The 14,926-nt window shown below is 39.2% G+C and overlaps 1 protein-coding gene across 6 annotated transcripts in view; it reads right to left on the bottom strand.

The window, feature by feature from the left end:
• Window positions 1–969: 969 nt before the first annotated feature.
• The window catches only part of GPBP1L1 (GC-rich promoter binding protein 1 like 1), a 48,474-nt gene continuing 34,517 nt past the window's right edge, over window positions 970–14,926 (bottom strand). For all 6 annotated transcript variants that reach the window (XM_010982243.3, XM_031465036.2, XM_010982242.3 and 3 more), the window contains 7 exons: window positions 13,427–13,499; window positions 11,989–12,182; window positions 5,465–5,605; window positions 4,835–4,993; window positions 3,744–3,868; window positions 2,729–2,831; window positions 970–1,890 (listed from right to left, as the gene is read on the bottom strand). In XM_010982243.3, coding sequence (XP_010980545.1) covers window positions 1,738–1,890; window positions 2,729–2,831; window positions 3,744–3,868; window positions 4,835–4,993; window positions 5,465–5,605; window positions 11,989–12,182; window positions 13,427–13,499 — 948 coding nt within the window. In that variant the 3' untranslated portion in view covers window positions 970–1,737. The remainder of the gene's footprint in view (window positions 1,891–2,728; window positions 2,832–3,743; window positions 3,869–4,834; window positions 4,994–5,464; window positions 5,606–11,988; window positions 12,183–13,426; window positions 13,500–14,926) is intronic.

Here is a 14,926-nt window from a genome sequence, read left to right as displayed (position 1 = left end):
ACCCGAGCTATACCTCTCATCCTCTATTTCACTGATTTTAAGATGCACATTTTTTCATATGTTAACAGTGTCATCAGGATTTACAATTCACAGAGTGTCATAACTGGCAAGTTTTCTCATTAGTACATAAAATGTCTTAAAATAGATCCTTCTCAACCATCATTTCCATAGTTCACACAGCAAATGCTCATACCAATAGCAGGAGAGACTACAGTACATTATGGCACGTAGGATCTCTGCCTTCCTAGCCTTTAGAATCTAGCAAATATGCTGGTTTCTCTGCCTCTAGCTTCCACTCCCCTTCTGGAGCCCACACTCTTAAGTTAGTTATCTAACAAGTGGTCAGGCCTGTTACTCCTCTGCTTATAACTCCCACTAAGGGATGATCTTGGGCTTCCATATCCACTAGGGACCACGTGCTGTAGGGATGGCCAAAGAGTGCCAGTGTCAGTATCTGTTGTTAAATTTCTAATTGTCCATCAGATCTTGGCCTAAGGTTTCATTTTCAATATAATTGTTTCTTCTCTTCCCTGTTGGGCCAGGCACTCTTTGCATCGCCAGGGCCTTGCACAATGCCTCGGACACACAAGAGCTTAGGAAGTATTTGTTGAGTTGAGAAAAAAAAAAAAAACCTGCTTCCTTCACTGTTCACCCAGCCAGCACTGGCTCACACTTGTCCCCTTCTCTGTTCTTATTTAGCAAGAAAACTGAGGCACAGGCTTCCTTAAAATAGGCACACTGGTAAATACATGGGCAGTGAAAAACAAGTTTCAGGAAGGAAATTTGGGTTTGTGACTTTATTACTGGTAGTTTATTGCACAGCTTTTCTGCATCAAAAAACTATCTGCTAAAACGAGAAACAGGCGCATCTGAATTTAGATTTCCCTCAGCCCTCAAAAAGTAGTAATTCCCCTAAAAAAGAATCCATTCATCTAATTTTAAAGAAAATATACTTCTTACACAAGACAATCCAAATTGATGCAAAATATTTATTCCAAGTTAGTTATTTTATGCAGTAGTTTTCCCCCTCAACAGACCTGTGATAACCACATCTTTTAAATCTGTAAATAATGTTATCAAAATAATCTTAATCTTTGAAATCTCACAAAAATTTATATTTTACAATCCACCCTGAATATCAAGGCTGCAAGAATAACACAACATTTCCTATATCCAAATATTTTACAGCTGTACCCAGAAAGGAAAAAAAAGAAAGAAAAAAAAAAAAAAACCAAAAAACCACATATACTTGGTTAAGGGCTAATGTTACCCGAGCAGCCAAAAATAAAATAAAATATCCAAATTATTAGCATTAATTTAATACAATTATAATTTCAATAGTCACTTTGTCATTGACAATGATTGCTTGAGCACAGGGGTGAGTGCCCCAAGGGCTGGTAGTAGAAGCTGTTGCTGCAGACCAGTGTCTCCTCCCCTCTGCACTGCCAGCTCCCACCTGTGCATCGCCCCGTATATACTGTGTGTATGTGTGTGTGTTAAAAATCTTTCCCACCACACAAAGGTCTCTCTACTAAGCAGCTAACAGGGAAGAACAACAACAACAAAAGCTAAACAAGCCAATCGCTCTCTCTTTGGGATATGATTATTTGCCTTCTGCACAAAGTATTTAACAACAACATAAGAAAAGGAAAAGGAATAGAACGATTGCTTCTGTATAATCCCTAAACACACAAGCTGAGTTTACTGGGTCAGATTTAACTGTAAGCATTTATATGCCTACTTCCAGGCATCGTCATCAGATGTTTCACTGCTACTGGTTTCCGTGTCCAAGTCCTCAAACTCTGCTTTACAAGTGCTTCTCCAAGGGGAGAACAGGCTGGAACTTCGGCTCTGCAAGAAGCCATTCTTCCCAAAGCCATTTCTTCTCAGCTGTGGTTGGCATGGGAAAGAAAGAAAAAGGACAACCATCAGTAACTACACTGGCCCACGGGACCTGGGAAAGACCAATCCTCAATTCATCTCTAGGCAGAATGTAGAGGGGGACCTTTCCAAGAAATTGAAGATTTCTCACAGGAGTGCTTTTCAAACTGCAATGTGCAAATGAATCATCTAATACTCTCCTGAAAATGCAGACTGATTCAGTAATGTCTGGGTAGGGTTTGAGATTGCCTATGTCTACAAGTTCTCAGGTGGTATGATGGGGGAACAGAGTTCTGAGTAGTGAAGTCTTTATGTCAGCCTGTACTTAGGACTTAGCACCACTGTTATTTATGCTTTAAGTACATACTACCAGAACGCAAGTTCTGCGAGGTATGTAGAGACCCCATTTGTCTTGTTCGTGGCTGTAAACCTTGGGGTCTGGCAGTGTTTTACTCAGAGAAAGAATCTAAGCATTTGTCAAAGAAATTCAAATAGGCTACCTGGCTTCCTGGCTCTGGCCAGAGGACTAGAGGGAAACCACGGGGCTGCAAGCAGAGGCGGCTCAGCCTCCTTCCCTAGAGACCGAGCCTCAGAACACAGCGCTGTGGTTCTTAACACACTACTTTCTGCAATCTGCTAACTACGGACCTCTTTTTTTTATCTACCACTGGAGATCCCTATGGAGAATGAGATGTTCCTCTGTATTTCTACAATGGCAACTAAATGTTTTCTTTTTCAAGGTCCTTCTCTCACCCTAAACTGGGGCTCCTCAAGGGCAACGACTGTCCTGACTCCTTTCTCTCCTAGTCATTAACTGGTCCCCAGGAAAAGTTTATGTATGACGTACCTGCTCTGTCTTCATATGGAACTCTTTGAGCTCATCCTCTGTGAGGGGAAGGCAATTCTCGTCATTTTCAGGATACTCCTGCCATCCCATTGCTTTCAATAACCTGGTGCAGGCAGGCCAGACAAAGAAAATATGGTACCTTTAAGCCTAAGTGGGAACCCCACAACTTTCTAGAGCCCAGGGGCAGTGGTACCCACTTAGATGTTAAAGAAGAAACTTGGGTTTGTCTTTTCTTCCCAGTTGGATAAGCTTTTATTATGGCTACTTGGTGCCTGGAATTAAATGGGAGAATCTCACAGTTGTTCTTTCCAGAGCACAAGAGGTACAGAGAAGAGGCAGTAGAAGCAGCAGAAAATAAGACAGGATAAAGAAGAGTCAAACTGTCCCACAGACGAAAGAAATTTCACTGTCTCTTGTGAGCAAATTAGCACAGAGCCACATGTATCTTTTACTTTCATGGCATTGTGGGCTCCCCTCATAATGATGTGATCTTGCTGACCCCTTTTAAAGTTCCTGTGGACAGGAGCCTCCTTTCAGGAAGGTACTGCCATACTTTGCAGGCTCCATCTGCCGTCCAGTTGCCCAGGCAGCTTGGCTGGCTCTGTGTTCAAGGCCCTTGTTTAAAGAACAAGCTCCAGACCTGGGGGCCTCATGACTCCCAAGGCCCCTTAAAGGAATCTTGAGGTACCTTGATCACTTAGGTCAGGAGAGGCCAAGGGGCCATGAAAACAGTTCTAGGAAACAGGTCTCACCCCACTCCCCACTTCCAACTAGAGCCATTAACTGAGTCTGAAGCTAAACTACAAGAAGGCCTTAGAAAGGATAGAGTGAAAAAGCTGGCTGAGTGTGTCATGGCATGCCCAGCGGGCAATAGGCCAACCCACAGCATACACACAGAAACTGTGGTGCTATGGGCACTTCTCTCTGTATGCTGGACTCTGAAATGTCCTCTTAAGTATGTTCAAACTCCTTGTAGGCCATACACAGCATTCCTTGTGATCTGATCCTCACTTACCTGTGCTCTGCTTCCAGAGAGTGAGAGAGGACCTCCCCTTCCTCTTCTACTGGGAGAGCAAGACCATTTTGATGACAGCCCTCCTCTTCATTCTCCTTTGGTTCAGGTGTGCTATTGTCCTCCAACTGTGTTAAGGAAAGGAAGAATACATTTGGTTTAATGATCCTTTAGGGCAAGATAAGCAATCTACAAGATTAAGGAGTCAGAACCCAGGAAAGTGTTTTCTAGAAGAAAACCTCAGCCCAAAGGTTTTTCCCTTTTAAAAATGAGAAACTGCTCACCTTGCTCAGATTTCCCAAGGATACCACCTGGCTACTATCTTAACTTCAGGTCATGTCAACTGTGGCAGATGCTACTCGATGCCCATGTGGTATCAATTTTCTATTCTTCCTCACTGGTTTGAATTAAGGAACCAATGCTCTCAGCTTTTAGAGTTCACTTTCCTAGACTCCCTTGCAGCTAAGAGTGGCTATTTGACAGTTGGTCAATAAGAGTGTAAATGGAAATTGTAGTGTGGGCTTTTAAGAAAGCATTTTAAAAGGTACATTCTTTTTCAGGTTTTTGGCTGTCCTTTCCCTAACTAGAATGTGGATGGGAAGCCTACAGGAGCATAATTACCCTAAGTCCAAGGTGATCAAAAGTTTGCAAGTTTCCTGGTAATACCAATGAGCTGTCATTAACTCCTTGGACTGGAAACTCTAACGTTTCTGTTGCAGGATATTTGCACCCCCCCCAAAACAACAAAAACTCTTGTTTTATGGTTTTGTTTGTCAGATTTTCTTATATTATGATTTAATATAATCCTGAGAAGATTCAGTTATTAACCAACTTCTTACAGCATCCAATTCAAGACTTAAGCAGTGCTGCCCTGTTTAAGAGCATCAAGTCTCAAGGCAATTATTGAAATAAGCCTAATTTTGAAATATGCTGACCAAAGGATTGAATTCACTTTATCACAGGCTGTTACTCCTACAGACAAATCTCTGTACATTTAAAAAATGTGCTACATCTTTCTCCCTTAAGAACAAAAAGCACATATATATAACACAGAAAAATACTTAATGATGCCCCACCAAACCCTATGCTCTTACATCCTCCAGCTTCTCACAGTCTCTGCTCTCTGAGAAGTCTCCATTCCGGTCATCCTTCAGAGTCTTCAGGAACTCGCTCTTCCTGTCGGTAGTTCTGCGGGTCAACTTGGTCAGACGAGAAGAGCTGATCTCAATTGGAGGAGTGGTGCTGGAGGGACTCTGGGCAAATACCACAAATAGGTTGCTCCTGATAGCAAAGAGTTAAGTACTGGGATGCTCTAGGTCATTTCTACATGTCACTGATTTTCAGAATCTGGTAGCCTATTTATCACTCTTTTACCAAAAAACCCCCAATTCTTTTCATTTAAACAGATTTTAGCTTTGCAGGGTTTTTACAGTTAAGACTAGATGGCTTATATAGCACCTCTTTGATCTTTCTACAGATGCCAGCATAACGCCAGCACAGGCCAACACTGGTCTACCACAGGGCAACTACACCCCCAGACCCCGCCCTGGCTACGGACCATCTCTGGATGCTAATGGGAACCACCAGTAAAGAAATGACTGTGAGCTAAGCACAGCTACAAAGGAAATGGAGCTAGAGCTATAGGTGTCACACTGCGTATGTCAATTTATGTCAGTGGGAAACAGCACCTTTAGAAAAGGCTGCTCGGCTTTATCCTCACTCACCTCTTTGGGAGAACTTAAAACTGTGCCACCAGCCAGTACTACCGGTTTGATAACAGAGATCGGACTGGTAAAAGCAGACTCCCGGCTAGAGGAAAGGGATCCTGATTTGTGTTCCATTCTGTTAGCTTTCCAGGCACTGGGCTACATGGGGAGAAAATAAATCAGTCAGAACAGCATGCAGACAAAAGCTCAGCTTGTAAGATCATCAAGCAAAGAGTGGAATGTTATGTGGGAATGAGTTCCCAGAGCTTGCCTGTCTCAATATATTTGGGAGGTATACAACCTTCAAGGAAAAAGGCAGACAGGAACCATAATAGCCATGGGATATTAATAGGTAATTCTTAAAAAGAGAACTCTAGTCCAGTAAGCTTGGGAGATGCTAAACTGAATAAAGTTCAACCACAGGTTTCTTTACTGTGTTATTTCTGAAAGCATTTAACTGTGTATGTGAATTTTAGAGGCAGATATAATACACAGCACTTTTCTAAACTTGACCCCTAAATGGCTTCTTTTATGGTGTGTTTGTTAACATTTGATATAATCCTGACATCTTCTCCTCACTCTCTTCAACCACCCTCCCTGAAAAAGCACAATAGAAAAATCACTCTTCTCAGGAATTTCATGGCAGGAAGCTAGATCCAGGTCACAGTGGGCAATGTAAGTGTCTAGGCAATCCTGGTTTTTAATCCAGAGGCCCTTCTTTTGCTTAGCCTTGTGGGCCCTGGTCCCAAGCATGAGGGCAGCAAAGTTTAACTGGTATACTCCATTTTTTTCTGAGCCAATCACTCTGTCTGAGGAGAACAGGGAAGATGAGGCACGTCAATGGAGTGAGTCTGAAGCAAGTAAAAAAAAAGGTCTGCTTCTCCAGAATGAAACAATCAGAACCAAGAGACCTCCAGTACAAAGGAATGATCCGAGTGAAAAGAATTTCTTTCTTGTTATTAAAGAAGGTATGACAGGCTTTAGGAAAGGAATGAACCTAACAGAGTATCTACCATGTACTGGATGCCTGCCACAGTACTTTACTGAATTCTTAACCCAATCAGGTATTATGTCTTTTTACAGAGAATTACACTGAAATTAAGAAAGTTATGTAATTTTCCAAGGTTACTCAACTGGTATGCAATACTGTTTTCCACAATGCCTCCAAAAAGAACATGCAAGCAGATAAGAGACAACACCCCAACTGGAATAAAGATTAAATTTTTTCTTGCACTGATGAAAACTAAAGATGGCAGCTTATTCAGGCTAAATATCAAAGATGATAGTTTCCCAGAGCTGCAGAGGGTCACCAGATGCCTTGTCTTTCTTTTACCTTTGCCATCTCAGGGCACAGAAACAGCTGAGTTTCCGCCACAGCAGCACGACAGGTTTACCAGACAGTGTTACATGCAACAGGATACCTACATCTCTGCCCAACTTTATTCCAACTTAATTTTCAGTAACTCAAGCACTATGTTAGATAGCTGGCTGCTCACTAGAGAAAACAATTATGCCCTGGGCCCCCTTTATTATAGGAATTATAGTAGAAACCACTAAAGTGAGGTACAAACTATTATGTATAAAAGAAGCTACGAGGATATATTGTGTAACACATGGATTATAGCCAGTATTTAACAGTAACTATAAATGGAATATAACCTTTAAAAATTATGAATCACTATATTGTTCACTTGTAACTATTATATATTGTACAGCAATTATACTTCAATAATAAACAAATAAATACATAAAATAAAGGGGGGAAAAAAAAGAAATCCACTAAAGCAAACCACGTATAAACCACTGTTTTCTTTCTAAAATACCCTGTCCTTTCCTCTGAATTCCAAATCAATCCCAACTCTCCACCTCAAATAATCTTGCCTTCTCATACTGGACTGAGAAGTTGGAAGTCATTGGATCCAATCTTTCCCCAATTTCCTCCTTTGCATCTCAAATTCCTTTGATAGCTCCCCCTCTTCTACATCTGTTTATTCTCATTCCTTTGTGAACTTATCAATTATTTCTCCTTTGTATCTCTAATCTTCTCTCCTCTTCTTCCATTTTATCTATAAACATGCTAAGCCACTTTACTGAAGCCAAGGGGAGAAGAAAACCAAAGATTTATTTTCCCTCATATTGCCATCCTTTTATTGTCGAACTTTGCTGCATAAGTCAGTATCTGCTGTCTTTCACCTGCTCATTATTACTATTTAATTCCCCACAGTACTCACCTCTGTCCCTATTTTAATATGACAGCTCTTTCAATAAATAAGCAAAAATCTTGTCCTCATATTACAAGGCTAGCTTTAAAAAAATCTGTTTTGGTGGAATGAGAGATTACTGATTATCCATCTTTTTTTTTAAACATTTTTTATTGATTTATAATCATTTTACAATGTTGTGTCAAATTCCAGTGTAGAGCACAATTTTTCAGTTATACATGAACATATATATATTGTTACATTTTTTTCTCTGTAAGCTACCATAAGATCTTGTGTATACTTCCATCTTTTTTGAACCTGTCCCTCTTTTCCTTCTCAATTCCCTGATGCTTCACTCTCTTCTCACTTCCTGAATTCCTTCCAGTCTCTTCAGCGGATGGAGGCATACTCCAGGGATCTAGCCTCAGTGCTCCTCTGCTGTAACATGTTACTAGGTAAACTTCATTAGAAAAACTAGTTATGTGTAACTGTTTAATCATTGAAATTGTTAAAATCATGCAGATAATATGACCCCTAAACTCTCACCTGAGCTTTTATAAAAACCTTCATCATTTGGCTTTAGTCTTACTTCCCTCCACCACTTCCCAACTACTAGCCATATTTAATCACTTGTCTTTTCCAAACATGGCATGTTTTACTTCCCTATTTTTTTTAGGTAACACATAATTCCTTTGCCTGGAATGCCTCACCTACTTGCTCCCTAATAAACTCCTACTGTTTTTAAACTACCATTTAATGACTACTTGGGATATGCCAGTACTATATTCCAAGTACTTTCTAAAGAGTAGCATGAAGTCTGACTCTAAAACCTGAATTCTCATCCTTCTCTCTCCTTCTAATCCTTCAAGATGGGAAGCATTCTGGGGCAGTGGAAACAACCCTGGTTTGAAGTCAGACAAACCTATAACTTTATTAGTGATGTAATCTCAGATTACACAATTTTCCACACTCTAGGCTTAGAGTAAATGTTATATGTAAAAAGCCTAGTGAATATCCTGGAACATAGTAAGATGTCAACAGATGGCAGATCTCTTTTCTTGGCCCCTTCAAAACCTAGTTCATATAATGACCTTATCTGTAAAGACTCTGAGGACTCTCTCCAGGCAGAGCATGCAGAGGAGTACAATTATATTTATATCCGTCTCTTCACTAGACAGCAACTCTGAGATTATTTTGTACCTCTAGTGACATACAGCTTTTAGTACACAGATACTCAATGTGTAATAACTGTTGAACACCTAGAGAAAATGAATGAACAGATAAACCGACATTTGCCTACTAGTTATCTCATCTCTTCCTTCCTTTAACATCTCACATTCAAGGGTCCCAGAACCACTCTCATCAACTTTTCCTGAACTTTTCCTGATAACTCTTCTTTCTCTCTTCTCTACCTCCAGTGAAATGGTTCCAAAGTTATCCCAGTTTCCTGGGGAAGAATGCTCTGTGTCCTGTTTTCTTCCTCCGTCTGATTTGCTTCCCACTGTGTGCCATCATTTCCTCCCTCCTCTACCCACTTGCATCATCCCTGTTCAGGCTTTACTATCTTTTACAAGGACGGTTTATAGCAAACTTTACATTAGCTTTCCTTTTTTGTTCAATCCTCAAATCATTTCCATACAATAGGACTAGACAGATTTTAAGCTCTGTGTTATGAGTTTTATCCTTTTATCCTTCCTTGTGAAGCCCTTTAGGATATGACGCTGTCTCACTCATGTACCCTCTTCTTCTATAGGTTGACAGAATGCCCGGAGACATTTCAAATGAAGTAACACTTATGAAAACTCTAAAGGAATAGAACAAAACAAATGTGCTGGCATTTGATAATAACTTCCATTTATTACCACTTACTATATGGTAGTTTTAAATACTTCATAAAATTTTCTTACTCCTCAAAACCCCTTAAAAGATAGGTACTATTACCTCCATTTTATAGATGATAAAATTGAGACTTAGAATGTTAGAAACTTGTCCAAATCCAAGGTCTTATTATCAAGAAGAGGGAGCGAAGTGAAATCTGTCTGCCTCAAAGCCCTGCTGTTAATTACCATGCTACACTGCTTCTCTCTATAGTAGTTGCTCTCTTGACTTGAATTCACATTCTTTTCCTTCTACATTGGAGGAACAAATATTATCCTAAACCCCTTTCAAAAATAATTCCACTTGTCAATCAGTTTATTCCCACTCATTTCTTCTTGGGTCATGATCCTTTTAATGATCTTTCAAGTTGTCCCTAGGGGCTTCTAGCTACAGATTTTCTCCATCCTTTCACTTAACTCTATACCACCTATATTCTGTTTCTGTTTACTGTCAAAGGTGCCACTACCACCACTTTCACCCACATAATTCCTGAATTCTCTGAAATCTTGTTTTGCAGCCCTAAATGTACTCTCCTAAAACCTCAAATGAAATGTCACCAAAACCTTTCCAACTCCTAAGGTCCCGTTTTTTCAGTTATTCCTTCAACTTAACAGCAGCAATTGACAAGTGCTAACAACTCTGGCTGCTATCTTAAACTCACCCACCTCGATTTCTGTGGTGACATACCTTTTTTTCTATGTCTGAATCACAATTTCTCAGTCCTACTGATTACACTGTTATTTACCTATTTATGGAATATTAAATATGTCCCTAAGTCTAATTTTCCCATTTTTCTATCCTCTTTCCCTTAGAGATTCTATCTACTCCGAGAACTTCATTATAACTAGAATAATAACCCTTAGTCCTGGTATCTCTCCAGTGCTACTAGGAGGAATTAAAATGGTTCATTCACTATCCCTCAAATATGTCTAGTGTTTTGTTTCCAGAACTTTTTATATAACTACCTCTTCTAATTAGCAATGTTCTCCAGACATTTTCCTGCACATCCAAATCTGGACCATCCTCCAAAGATGATTTCAAATTATAGTTTTTTCGTAAAATTTTCCTTGATGGTCATAGTCTAAGCTGACCTTGCTCCTCTGAACTGTGTAAATAAATAGTGTTTAATTAATTTAGTTATTCCATATCTGTTCAAGATTTGTTTTAGGATCTGTTGTTATTTTATTTCATACACAATCACATGACCTTATATTGTTATAGCCTGTCATCTCAATTAGACTTTCAGCTCATGGGAGGGTCAGGACCAATGTCATACTTCTTTGTTCACCAAAGTGCTTGTGCACAGAGAAAAGGGAATTAATACTGTGTTCTTTTTTCCCCTCAATAACAGTAAATTCTGTTTGTTTCCTTGCAGTGGCTGGAATTGATTCAAGCAATTATCATGTGCTTTTGTGAGGGTGCTAGGGATACAAATATGAAAAGGACCTAAAGTCCTTAAGGAGATTACAACCAAATGAAGAAATAGATGCAATAAAGTATTATTATAAATATTGTGATAAGGGACAGAGTGCTATTCAATCAGAGATACAAAGCTTAATTAGAACTTTAGATGTATGAGATAGAAAAGGATTCACAGAGAGGATGACATAAACTTGAAGGATAATTTCCCAGGTAAGATAAAGAAAGAGCAGTAAAATGTAAAAGATAGACTGGGCTTAGACTATAAAGAATTATACATGCCACCACTAAGGAGTCTGGACATTATAAGATCAGGGGTTGCTAAGTTATAACCCACGGGCCCAAACTGGACCAAAGCCTATTTTGTATGGCCCAGGAACTAATGGTTTTTCACATTTTTAAAGGGTTGGAAAAAAAAGAAAAAGTTTCAAAAAGATCATATGTCATATGTGACCAGCAAAGTCTAAAATACCTATTATCTGGCTCTTTACAGACAAAGTTTACCAACCCCTGCTATATAGATGGTTTTAAATAACTGAAGGGATTTAATGGGAAAGGATGTGATATATTCAAACTGTTTTAGGATAATCATTCTGGCAGCTCTGAGGACAACATTATGGAGAAATGAGGAAACAGAAGAGTACACTACAATAGTAAATGTGAGATGACAAGGGCATAGGACATCAAAGAGGGAAAAACTGACAGGGACTTTGTAACTGCCTGGTAGAGGGGAATGAGTAACGAGGAAGAAGAAAGCAGCAGCCATGATATTCAGCTAAGTGATCAAATGGATGTTGATGTTATAATGAAAACAGCAAATGAGGAGAAGTAGGTTTATGAGATGAACCTAATGAATATGAGAGGCCTACAAAAATACAGTTGGCAGCAGCAGAGTTTGGAGGCAGTACAATACTATGCATATAACTTAATGATACTGAATGAATATCTGGTGAATGACTCAACAGGAAAAAATTACTGAAAAATTTTCTGATTTATTCCCCAACTTCTGCTTTATAAGATTCTTATACTGATTCCAAATCATACCTTAGAAGGAGGTGGTACAGGCTTAGGAACCAGGTTCTTATAGACACTTGGAACCATGGTTGACGATTTGTTTCCATTTGCATGGTGAGATCCTGGTGAGGTGAATGCTGCAGAGAAAGCAGCAGCAGGATCTTCTTTGGAAACTTTTTTGATGACTAGCATTTTGGAGGGCTGCTTGGCACTCGGTGGGTTTTCTGTGAAATACAATGGTGGAAAGATAAAACAATGTCAAACCTATTGGTTAACATGAAGCACAGGTCATACAAAGGCCTTATTTTCAACGAACAGCTGACAGCTGAGACTAAGGGACAAACATTTCCTAGTCTGAACATGACAAATACTTTTCAAAAGTGACACTACTCAGAAACAATAGGAAAAAAGGCAGCATCTGAAGCACTTGGTTCTAAATTCATAATCAACCAAAAAGCCCGAAGATGTTAGCAGTCTTTCAGGGGCATAACATGTCTAGTGTATGGTGTGATCACTCAGGCATAGACCAAACAAGAATATATCCAAGGGTGGCAACTCCTGTCAGCATGGGAATGGCGAGAGATGAGGAAATTGGAGAAAGGCGTCTGCCATGGGACCTTCTAAGGCAAACTAGAGCAATGCTATACGCCATCAACAAAGAGGAAACGGTACAGCAACTGCCCTTAATCCTGTAACTGAGGTCCAAACCTAGTATTCAGATATGTTAAGGCCTTCCCAGTAAGATTCATGGTTGCTGAACACGTCTAAGGTAGGGACTAGGGCAGTCCAATCTATAAATGCCAAAGATCCTAATGCCACAGGATTAGGCTCGGTTCGAAACACATTGATTTGTCTTTTGATTTTTTGTAAGCTAGTTATTTCCAACATATACATATGTGTGTATTTATATATGTTTCTCCTTGCCCTATACTACAAGAATTTATAATTGCCAAAAACAACAGAAAACCCCCCAAATTCAGCAACTGGACTCTGGTTGAACAAAATGGTCTGTAGGATATAATATTATACAGCCTTTCAAAGAACATTTTTAGAAGAGTATTTATTTAGTAACATGAAAGAATGCTTAAGAATATATTGGTATTTCTACCAAACATTTAGGAGATGAAATAGAAACACCTTGAAATTTAATTGTTACCAGCAAATTAGCAATGTTAACTACTAATTACTAATTAAAACTACTTCTTATGAACATATTATATTATTCTCCCTTTGCTTAATATCTGCTTCCAAATTCAGGGCTCTACAAACTCTCAATTGTCTGCATTCTGACTTCACTACCATTACGTATCAATGGTATTTTGCAGGGGAAATAAGAGCTAATACCATGTGCAAATGGATGAGATGAGAAACAAGAAATAAACAAACAAAAAGAGGTAAAGAATTTTTGCTCCTCTCCCTGCTAAGAAAAATTTAAAGTTGTGCCTTTAAAATGGCAAAATCTACCTACCCCACACTCCAGAAGGGGTTCCAATAGGTCTGCATGGCTGATTCTGTTTGCCAGCTTCTGGATTCAAAGAAGGCTAGGAAAAAAAGGCTAAATTAATGGTTGATACAGGAAGCTATTCATTTTGGCACTTTTGGCACTTTTTGCAAAGTAGCCTTCACCATGAAACCTATCAAAGAATTATATATCAGCAGCACTTATTTAACACTGTATTCAAAATTAACAAATAAACAGAAGATACTGAATTGCCAAATCAGTAGGTCTTATATTAATCTCAGACTCTCTTGGGTTTCATTTCCTTTAATATAAGAAGATTTAAAAAAATTTTTAAATAAACAGACTAAATATGCAAGTTCTCATCTTCCTATAGGATATGAACGCCAAATAAGGAGGCATAGAAAACTGAATGAACAAGGAAGTGGATCACTTTTTTCAGATTTAAGGAGGACAAATCTGGTCAGTGAAATATACAGTATTCACAGCAGTTCTAATAAGACTGTTTTAGGGCAGAGGCACACCATGTACCAGGGACTGTGCTAGGAATACAAAGGGAATTAAGATAATTAAGAAGAACCCTTATTCCCACAAGGATCACAGTTTCACTACAAAGATAAACTTGTAGACAAATAAATACAATAAAAGGTTATAGAGGCTATGTTAAAAATTCTCATTAGTGAAGAAGTAGTACTAAGGGAAACGTCGATTCTACTAGAAAGAGAAGTGCTATCAGGAAAGGCTTCACTAGAGGTGATTATTAAGAAGAGTCCTTAAAGATGAATTTCAAAGCTGGAAAATGGGTGATTCCAGGAACAGAATGCTCAATGAACACCAAGACAGGAAAAACATGAAGAGAATAGAATATTCAGAGATCTATGAACAGTTCAGCATTAGTACTAGAGAAGGAGAGGATCCTTCTTTGGGGAAAGAGATGCCTGGCAAAGTAGGTTAAGAGCCAGATTGTGGAGTATTTTTAAGGCAGATTGGATTTTATTCTTTAGGTATGAGGATCCATCCCTCATGTAGAGTTAACATGATCCTATCACTAGTTTACAAGTTTGGTAGGAGCTTGAAGGATGTATTTCAGAGGTTTAAATATCAACTAAGAGACTATTAGGAGACCAATTCCATAGTCCAGGAGAGTAAGGAAGGCAACAGGAGTACAGGAAAAGATGACGGGAAGGATGGAGAAGTGTTAAGGGCAATAGGCTGGACTTAATAACTAACTGTATAGAGGGTGTGAGAATGATACTGGTGTCTAAACCCAAACTTTACAATCTAGTACAGAGGAGGAAAATGGCTTTTTAGCACAACTGACTGTGGGACATTAAACAAAAAGTAGATGCCCAGACTCCACTACAGAGCTTCTGAATCAAAATCTCCAGGAGTGGGGCCCCAGCAGGGATGTATTTTCAACCAGTCAAGGGGAGACCCACTAGCATAGAACAAGCACAGACACAAAGTGAACTATTAACTCATTATATAAATGAACAGATCAGTGACAGA

The sequence above is a fragment of the Camelus dromedarius genome, chromosome 14, assembly GCF_036321535.1.
Source record: "Camelus dromedarius isolate mCamDro1 chromosome 14, mCamDro1.pat, whole genome shotgun sequence".
In the NCBI taxonomy this organism is placed as follows: Eukaryota; Metazoa; Chordata; class Mammalia; order Artiodactyla; family Camelidae; genus Camelus; species Camelus dromedarius.
This window is presented reverse-complemented; position numbering and strand designations above follow the sequence as displayed.